General features: G+C 41.3%; 1 protein-coding gene across 1 annotated transcript; it reads left to right on the forward strand.

Annotated features, from left to right (window-relative positions):
• Window positions 1-1,564: 1,564 nt before the first annotated feature.
• On the forward strand, window positions 1,565-9,125 carry LOC120742976 (serine/threonine-protein phosphatase 6 catalytic subunit-like). Its single transcript, XM_040046514.1, has 7 exons — window positions 1,565-1,698; window positions 2,563-2,658; window positions 2,798-2,863; window positions 2,976-3,117; window positions 6,338-6,417; window positions 7,441-7,650; window positions 8,395-9,125. The coding sequence occupies exons 1-7, from the start codon at window positions 1,624-1,626 to the stop codon at window positions 8,641-8,643; spliced, it is 918 nt and encodes a 305-aa protein (XP_039902448.1). The 5' UTR covers window positions 1,565-1,623; the 3' UTR covers window positions 8,644-9,125.
• Window positions 9,126-9,882: the final 757 nt, after the last annotated feature.

The raw sequence follows: 9,882 nt of genomic DNA on the forward strand, positions 1-9,882 counted from the left end.
TTTGTTTATGTGGTCATTAAAATGCTTCATCACTGCAGCAACCTCAGCCTTGGACCACCTTTTTTATGGGAGCTCTTCTTGAATCACGGGCTTGAGCAGCATTTTTATCTGGAAGAAGCAGAAAATTGTTGGAATATCCAGCAACTGATCTCCTCAGTTTTAAAACATTTGTTGATTGTTGTTAAAAGAAGGGATGCTACCCTCTCCCAACTTCTGAGGTGTGTTGCTACCATCAATATCAAAATGAGCTAATGTTCGCCTTTAATATTACATTGTCTCATTTTGACATTTGATACATTTTCAGTGTTCAAGTGTGATAAAAGATAAGTGAATACAAGTTTTGTGATGCATGCTCAATCATTAGCCAAGTCGTCCCAAAAGGTTGATTCTGTTCGTCTGGACGCAGCGTTTCGTGACGTTTCTCCCCACTGAAAACAATATGTCCAGATGAACAGAATCAACCTTTGGGATTTACTTACCTTAATGATTGAGCATGCATCCTTGAGCACCATAGTATGTCTTGAAATGTCAGGGGACACCCTGCCCTAAAATGTTTGTCCGCTGTCCTTAACCTTGAGCTTCTGAAAATAATGGACTACATTTAATGGCTACAATGTGGTGATTCTGTTAATCCTTGAATTAAAGCTGAAAGTCTACACTTTTAATCACATATTGATTGATTAATTTTTTAAAATCCATTGTGGTGGTGTAGGTGTACAGAGACAGAAATACAATAAAATTACAAAGAACGTGTCCATCAGCTTAGGGAACCAACTGTACCTCATTTTATTGATTTCTGTCTTATTTCTATTTTAAATTTATATTTTAAAACCATAAGGGGTACTTAGACCTAAACTTCCCTTACCTTCAGAGGGAGCGGCATTTCATTGCTGTAGGCATCCATAGTAGCACTTCATTTGCTGGTTACACATTTTGATTAAGTTTTAATATTCGCAACAAACACATTTTATCCACTGAAACCAAATAGTCATAACTACACCAACTCTCCAGTGGTCTTGGACCTGCTCTGCGTTTGTGGACTCGGCGACTGCATGCACAGGCTCACATGTACCACATGCCGACGTTGCCGAGTTCTGTACCACTCATCGGTTCCAGCCCACTCTCACTGATAAAATACAGCAAGAAAGTTAATCTGGAAATAACACTTTTATTCACGTGTACATGGTGTACATGGGCCACCACTCTGCTTAAGTTGCAATGATGAAAGAAAAGACTTCAAGAACCTTAAAACACGGACCTTCTCTTAATTGTCCGTGTTTTAAGGTTTTAATTTCTGTTGTTAGGATAATGTTCACTCCTGCCTAGCCCTAATATTTGCTCCTTTCAATACCAACCTTGAATTTCATCTCATCCAGTGATTTTCCTGGATCATGGAAAGTCTTTTTCTCCATTGATAAAAGAAGTTTTGAAATCTGGCCAGCTGTGCTGTGTTGCTTGGATTATCGTTAATGAATTTATGTCTTCTAAGATGGCGGGGGACCTGTAAAGTAACAGAGCTGCAGTCATATCATATTTCGGTTTGTGACGACTTTGAAATGGCGTTAGAGGAAAACACTCCTCCCGAGTGTTGCAGGAAGTGACGTATATAACTGTCTGGGTACAATGGCGCCTCTAGATTTGGATAAATATGCAGAGATTGCAAAGCAGTGTAAATACCTCCCAGAAAACGATCTGAAGGTAAATGTCACTTTCTTGACGTGTTTCTGCTGAATCCGTGTTGTGGGCTGATAATAACGGCGCACTCACTCCTGCTGTCTGTTGGAATAGCAGAATTAGCTATAGCTAGCTAGTGATGCTAGTCTGTTGATTTCAATCTCTCAGACAGTAAAATAATAATGTATCTTAGCTGTCATGGCACAGTTAAAGTTTAGTAACATCCTCTGAGATGGTATGGGAGCAGGAGCGACAGTGGCCTGAGGGATTGTTATTTTTCTGAAGGTACCACAATATCAGCAGTGAGCCGATGCTGCTAGCTGTTATCATATGGGCTGACCGCTGGGTTTTTCTCACCGGTGTAAAGCTGTACTCAGTCTTGGTTGGTTTCAAACGATTTTAAGAGTAGTTGCAGTGACCAAGAGTACCGTTCCTTCCCATCCTTTCAAACTCAGTTACACTCCCCCGTAGTAGCCAGTGACAGTTTCATGGTTGTTGTAGTCATTGTGAAACCGGGAGACTAGTCAAGCTGATCAGCGGTTTGTGAAAGGAAACAATAAACAATAAAAGAAGAAGAAAAGCACTATAAAAGAATCAGACCATTTACAATTTACCTCCTCAGAGGCCAGATGTCAACATTATTAAAGCAGTGACTGAAACAGTAACAAAAGGCAGCAAATATCCACGGAAGAGCATTAGCATGCACCAAAAAGCTTGGTGAACTATTCTTGAACACCACTTGGTTAACAGAGCTCAGGCAGAATGAAAGTAGTTGAACTTTCCTGTCGCTTAGGAAATGCTTTAGATTCATACTTCTATTATGAAATTGGTCTTATTTACAAACTGAGTGGCTTATGTTTTCTGTCTGTTATGCTGTGATCTGTACAGAGGTTATGTGACTACGTGTGTGATCTTCTGCTGGAGGAGTCCAACGTGCAGCCCGTCTCCACTCCTGTAACAGTGTGTGGGGACATACATGGACAGGTAAAAATGGAGTCTCAAAACACCCTGATCACTGATGTTTCTCAGCAACATGTTTACACTGACTCTTAACATAGTTTTCACCTTTTTTAATGTTGGTCTGGGTTTTAAATAAATACCCGAGTGTCTGTCTGTGTTCTAGTTTTATGATCTTTGTGAACTCTTCCGAACTGGTGGCCAGGTTCCAGACACAAATTACATCTTCATGGTTTGTTTCTTTTATTAAGTTTGGAACACATTTTTAGAAGCAGCTTTCTTAATTGGTTCTGTTTAACAGGTATGTTGGCACAGTGTCTGTAATAAACCTCCATCATCTGTAGGGCGACTTCGTCGACCGAGGGTATTACAGCTTGGAGACGTTCACCTATCTGCTAGTGCTGAAGGCCAAATGGCCTGACCGCATCACTCTTCTACGTGGAAACCATGAGAGCAGGCAGATCACCCAAGTTTACGGCTTTTATGGTGAGTTTTGATTCACAGAGCTGATGAGGAGCAGCCCCTTTTTTTACTTTGGAAAACAACAAATGAAATAATAATAATATAGAACTAACAAATACATTGTGTTGAAATAGGACCAAAGAAATCAAACCAAAAACTAAATATTTTTTAAAGCTGTTTTTCACAATATTTCGTTTATATGACATGCACAGTACTTTTCATTCAGCATTTTTCTCCCTTCCTGATATAATATTTTTGCATATTTGTCACACTAAAGTGTTTAAGATCAAGCTAATGTTTATATTAGACAAAGACAACCCAATTGTTAAACTGGTTTTATTTATTGACAATCCAAACGTACCTGTCCCTGTGTGAAAAAGTCATTGCTCTGTCTTATTATCCACCTTTATGGAAAGGTGAGTACAGTCACACCCAGGCCTGATTCCAGGCTGACATCAGACTGGAAATGGTTACAAAGCAAACTAAGGCAAACCACGAGCACTATTATCCACGAATTGAGAAAACGTCAGTGGTGAACAGTGGCAGGCCTCCCAAAATTACTCCAAGAGCACATCAATGACCAGAAGGTCACAAAAGAACCCACAGCATCATCTACAGAACTGCAGGCCTCACTCGCCTCAGTTTAGCTCAGTGTGCATGATACAACAGTAATAAAATTCTGCAGTGAAAAGAGATTTTGCAGAAATGGCATCCAAGGCACAAACCATTGCTGACCAGAAAGAACACAACAGCTTGTCTCACATTTGCCCTGATCTTGGTGCTTCTCAGGACTTTTGGGAAAAATTCAGTTCAATTTTATTTATGTAGCACCTTGAGGCAACCATTGTTGTGATTTGGTGCTGTATAAATACAGTGGCTTGCAAAAGTATTCGACCCGCTTGAACTTTCCCACATTTTGTCACATTACAGCCACAAACATGAATCAGTTTTATTGGAATTCCAGGTGAAAGACCAACACAAAGTGGTGCACACGTGAGAAGTGGAACAAAAATCAGACATGATTCCAAACATTTTTTACAAATAAATAACAGTAAAGTGGGGTGTGCGTAATTATTCAGCCCCTGAGTCGATACTTTGTAGAACCACCTTTTGCTGCAGTTCCAGCTGCCAGTCTTTTAGGGTCTGTCTCTACCAGCTTTGCACATCTACAGACTGAAATCTTTGTCCATTCTTCTTTGCAAAACAGCTCCAGCTCAGTCAGATTGGATGGACAGTGTTTGTGAACAACAGTTTTCAGATTTTGCCACAGATTCTCGATTGGATTTAGATCTGGACTTTGACTGGGCCGTTCTAACACATGGATATGTTTTGTTTTAAACCATCCCATTGTTTCCTGGCTTCATGTTCAGGGTCGTTGTCCTGCTGGAAGGTGAAGCTCCGCCCCAGTCTCAAGTCTTTTGCAGACTTCAAGAGGTTTTCTTCCAAGACTGTCCTGTATTTGGCTCCATGCATCTTCCCATCAACTCTGACCAGCTTCTCTGTCCCTGCTGAAGAGAAGCCCCCCCAGAGCATGATGCTGCCACCACCATATCTGACAGTGGGGATGGTGTGTTCAGAGTGATGTGCAGTGTTAGTTTTCCTCCACACATAGCATTTTGCATTTTGGTCTCATCTGACCAGAGCAGCTTCTTCCACATGTTTGCTGTGTCCCCCACATGGCTTGTGGCAAACTGCAAACGGGACTTCTTATGGTTTTCTGTTAACAATGGCTTTCTTCTTGCCACTCTTCCATAAAGCACAACTTTGTGCAGTGCACCACTAATAGTTGTCCTATGGACAGATTCCCCCACCTGAGCTGTAGATCTCTGCAGCTCGTCCAGAGTCACCATGGGCCTCTTGGCTGCATTTCTGATCAGCTCTCCTTGTTCGGCCTGTGAGTTTAGGTGGACGGCCTTGTCTTGGTAGGTTTACAGTTGTGCCATACTCCTTCCATTTCTGAATGATGGCTTGAACAGTGCTCCGTGGATGTTCGAGGCTTGGGAAATCTTTTTGTAGCCTAAGCTTGCTTTAAATGTCTCAATAACTTTATCCCTGACCTGTCTGGTGTGTTCTTTGGACTTCATGGTGTTGTTGCTCCCAATATTCTCTTAGACAAGCTCTGAGGCCGTCACAGAGCAGCTGTATTTGTACTGACATTAGATTACACACAGGTGCACTCTATTTAGTCATTAGCTCATCAGGCAACGTCTATGTGCAACTGACTGCACTCAGACCAAAGGGGCTGAATAATTACGCACACCCCACTTTGCAGTTGTTTATTTGTACAAAATGTTTGGAATCATGTCTGATTTTCGTTCCACTTCTCACGTGTGCACCACTTTGTGTTGGTCTTTCACGTGGAATTACAATAAGATTGATTCATGTTTGTGGCTGTAATGAGACAAAATGTGGGAAAGTTCAAGGGGGCCGAATACTTTTGCAAGCCACTGTAAAACTGAATTGAAAATGGTCTGTGGACTGACGAGACAAAAGCTGAACTTTCTGGAAGGTTTTCATCTTGTTGTTTAATCTGATGTAAAACTAACAGCATTTTATAAAAGACAACATCACACCAACAGTCCAATGTGGTGGTAGTGGTAGTGTGATGGTCTTGGGCTGCTTTGCTGCTTCAGGGGCCGGACGACTTGCCGTACTTGAATGAACCTTGAATTCTGCTCTTCACCAAAATCTGAAAAACAAACAAACAAAACAAAAACAAGAAAAAAAACCTGAAGGAGAAAGTCTGCTATCACTTCGTGGCCTTAAGCTGTCTCATCACCGACAAGTCCACCTCTGAATGGCTCAGAAATAACAAATAAGGTTTTGGAGAGGCTTGCTGAGACTTGACTGGAGTCAGACTGAGGTGCTTCTGCATAACCTTGGGCAGGATGTTCATTATGGCTTGATGAAAAAACAACTATGCAGAGAATGGTGGGCCAGAATTCCCGACTTTAAGGTCTCATTGCTAGTTATATATCTCTCTCTGTCTCACTCACACACACACACACACACACACACACACACACACACACACACACACACACACACACACACACACACACACACAGGGTTAGTTAGCTTTTTCTCTCAATAAATGAAATTGTTATTTAAAAACTCTTTGTCTAATATAAAAACATGTTTAAACAAAACGAAGTAAAAACAGTAGAAAAAGAAGCAGAAGAAGAATGAAATCAACAGATGACTTTGCTTCTGTACCACTCAGCTCTCTTTTTTATTCTTACAGATGAGTGCCAGACCAAGTATGGGAATGCTAATGCCTGGCGTTATTGCACCAAAGTCTTTGACATGTTAACAGTTGCAGCTGTGAGTATTACACTGTTAATGTAATTTGTACTGTTATTACATCTTTCCAGGTACATGACAGCTGCTTATGCTTTCAAAGTGATTGTATGTAGGGAATGACAGCTCTCCAGAAGTGAAGCCAAAGAGTCTGCATCAGCAGCTGTGCACACTAAAATGATGTGCACCAGCAGTTATCACAAGATACCAAAGGGAGAGGTTAGAGGTGCAGACCACGGCTGAAACAAGTCAGACGGTGAGACAAGACAAGCAAAACGACATCAAATGGACCAGAGACAGACTGTCAAAATAAAACATGAAGCAACAAAACAGGGAAACGCCGAACAGAGAGATGAAGATACAGTGAAACGCTAGATTAAACTAAGACAGACAAGATGCGAAACAAAAAATGAAACCAGGGGTGAAAACTGAGAGCACTTGGTCAAAGACAAAGAAGCATGATAGCGTGAGGCCATCTCATCTTTTACAGCATCGACAGGAAGGGAAGGGGCTAGCAACCCAACTTTAGAAAAAGATCAAACAGCAAATGTTTGCCAATGTTCTGCTGAGAACGTTTTTCTTAGCCAACAGTGTCACCTTCCTGATGACGTGGTAGTTCATACTTTGCTGTCGTTAACCACCAAGGAGTCTTTTAAACTCTGAAAAGCACCCATCCCTCAGTCACTGTGAGACCTAAGTAACCAGGTTTAGTATTTCACAACTTTTTAAAAAATGTCCTTATCTTTGATGTCCGTGTTAAGTGCAGCCATGCACAGCTCGCAGCACTCTGGTCGCTCTCTAAGCACTGGATGGAAGTCGGCCTGTCACACACGGTTGCTCTCCATGTCACGGTGCACCATGTCAGAAATGCAACTCTTCAACTTGAGTGGTTGAAATGTTAAATTCTTGTGTTTGGGTGCCTGTTTGCGCCACATGACGGTGAACACTGGCTCGCACGTTATTCTGTGCTCGTGTAAAGTCTCAGAAGTATGACCCTATAATGCATCTGTGATTCCAAACTGTTCTTCTTGGCTTGTTTTCTTTCAGCTGATGGACGAGCAAATCCTGTGTGTCCATGGAGGCCTCTCTCCAGACATAAAGACCCTGGACCAAATTCGAACCATTGAGCGGAACCAGGAAATCCCTCACAAAGGAGCTTTTTGTGATTTGGTGTGGTCAGACCCTGAAGATGTGGATACCTGGGCCATCAGCCCCAGAGGAGCTGGTTGGCTTTTTGGTGCCAAGGTCACAAATGAGGTTGGTTTGTTATGCTTGATTACTTTTGATGATATTGATGTAATAAATGTCCTGCTACATGAAAATGTGTTTTTAGGTGTAAAATGATAGCTGTGAAAATATGCAGTCGATTACTATTGCCACAGCTGGATTCCCATCTGTATGAACTCATTACAATTTTATCCTCTTGCTACATTCAAACTGTAGCAGGCCCCAAGCTACGCGTTACCTATACTCCCTTCCCCTTACAAATGGCAGAGATCAAGCTGATCCACAGCAGTATGGTCAGCTGCTAAACTTTATTCATAATGAGCTGTCACCCTTGGCCTCTTCAAAGCCACGGGACTCTGCTGACACAAACTGTGACCAGTCTGAGGTTAACTGGGATCCAGACTTGGTGTATCAGCAGGCCACCGTAGCTGGATGAACATGTACTCCTGTATTTGAAGTACTTGTAAAACTAACAGCGTGCCAGAGACGCGTTAAATTCAACTTTATGTAAATGATGTAGTGAACATGAGGAGAGCGATATCATGTGAACAGCTGAAGTGAAACACTGTTTACCTGTTTGTATAGGTGTAAAAACAGTTTGTGGCAGAGAAGTAGATTTTTTTTTTTATGTTTGGAGAAATTTCCCTTCAAAATCAACTTCACACTCGAATTAGTTCATGGCAGCAGCACAGGTTTACTGCAGCCTTGTTTTGGGATTGTAATCATTTTTTTCCTCCTTTTCTTCTCTCATTTCTTTCTTTAAAAAAACTGCAGTTCGTCCACATCAACAACCTGAAGCTGATCTGCAGGGCTCATCAACTCGTCCATGAGGGCTACAAGTTCATGTTCGATGAGAAGCTGGTAACTGTGTGGTCAGCTCCCAACTACTGCTACCGCTGTGGCAACATAGCCTCCATCATGGTCTTCAAAGACGCTAACACGAGAGAGCCCAAACTGTTCAGAGCAGTGCCCGACTCTGAAAGAGTCATCCCGCCCCGAACAACAACACCTTATTTCCTGTAAGCAGGTCAAAGCTCAAACACAGGCATTTGTGCAGTGCACAGTGCTGACGGGGACAGCTGCATCAGCACTTGAGAGCCCATATACATTTAATACATTTAGAGTATCTACAGTGCATTTTTGGTGCCAACTGTCAATTGCTACTCCCACTCTGTGCATTCAATACCATTATTCTGCAGCTTAAATCAGTACAGCAAAGGAGGCTTGCTGAGCAGTGTCACACTGCTGGTGTGTAACAGAAAAGAAGAAAGTTGGCTAACCCCTGTAAAATATTCATATTTATAAATCAACATACGTTGTCACTGCTAAGCAAACTGTGCGCAGTGTCCTAAAGACTCTTCTATTGTAGCTTCTTATGTAAATACAGCTGCGTGTCAGAGGAGAACGCACTGCACAAACAGAAACGTTGTATCTGTCCAACCAAGTTTCAAAAGAGGTGTCCTCCTCATGTGATATCATAAATGAATAAATATGTAAACCAGAGAGTTGATGTATTAAATAAAATGTATTCTTTCCTATCTTGTTGGAAATATCAGTATTGTTAAATCCATGGTACCCAAACTTTCAACAATCTGCTCTTGTAATTATATTTTTTCTGTGTGTTGCTTTAAATAAAGAAGTCCAAAAAATTCTGATTTCACGTTGCTGCTTGGAAGAAGAGCCAAGAATGACCCCTCGGTTCATCTGTACTCATGAGCTTAACATCTTTGGTATTAGTGCTATTTATGGTATATCCTGGATATTGTGAAATGCAAGTGTCATTTATTTAAGTAAAAGAAAAACCAAAACTCAGGCACTGTGTTACAATTCATTTTATACTGAGTGCCTGAACACACAGGTGTTGTAAAAGTTACAGCATTTTGAGTTTCATGCTTTTAAATGACACCAACTCCATAAAAAATACACAGAAGACTGTTTTTATGAAGTCATCAGGAAAAAACAAAAAAAATCACGCACTGTATGGGAGGGGGGGTTCTATGATTTTTGCACATTCATGTCTTACAATTAAACCCAAAAAGTTGAGCTGACGGATTTATTCCTTTAGTAAAGCAGTTTCTTTATCATCTGGAAAAACTGAGACATACTGTTGAAGCTGCGCTGTGAGGTTAAACTTCTTTACACAGACAGGAGAGTTTCACAGGTCCGGCCCACTGAAGGTAAAGTGGACTGTATGTGGCCCATCATGTTAAATAACTTTGCCTGAGCTTCCAATATATTTAGCTGTATGAAAAGTTGCATTTA

Source organism: Simochromis diagramma, unplaced genomic scaffold, assembly GCF_900408965.1.
Source record: "Simochromis diagramma unplaced genomic scaffold, fSimDia1.1 OVJJ01000005.1, whole genome shotgun sequence".
Lineage (NCBI taxonomy): Eukaryota > Metazoa > Chordata > Actinopteri > Cichliformes > Cichlidae > Simochromis > Simochromis diagramma.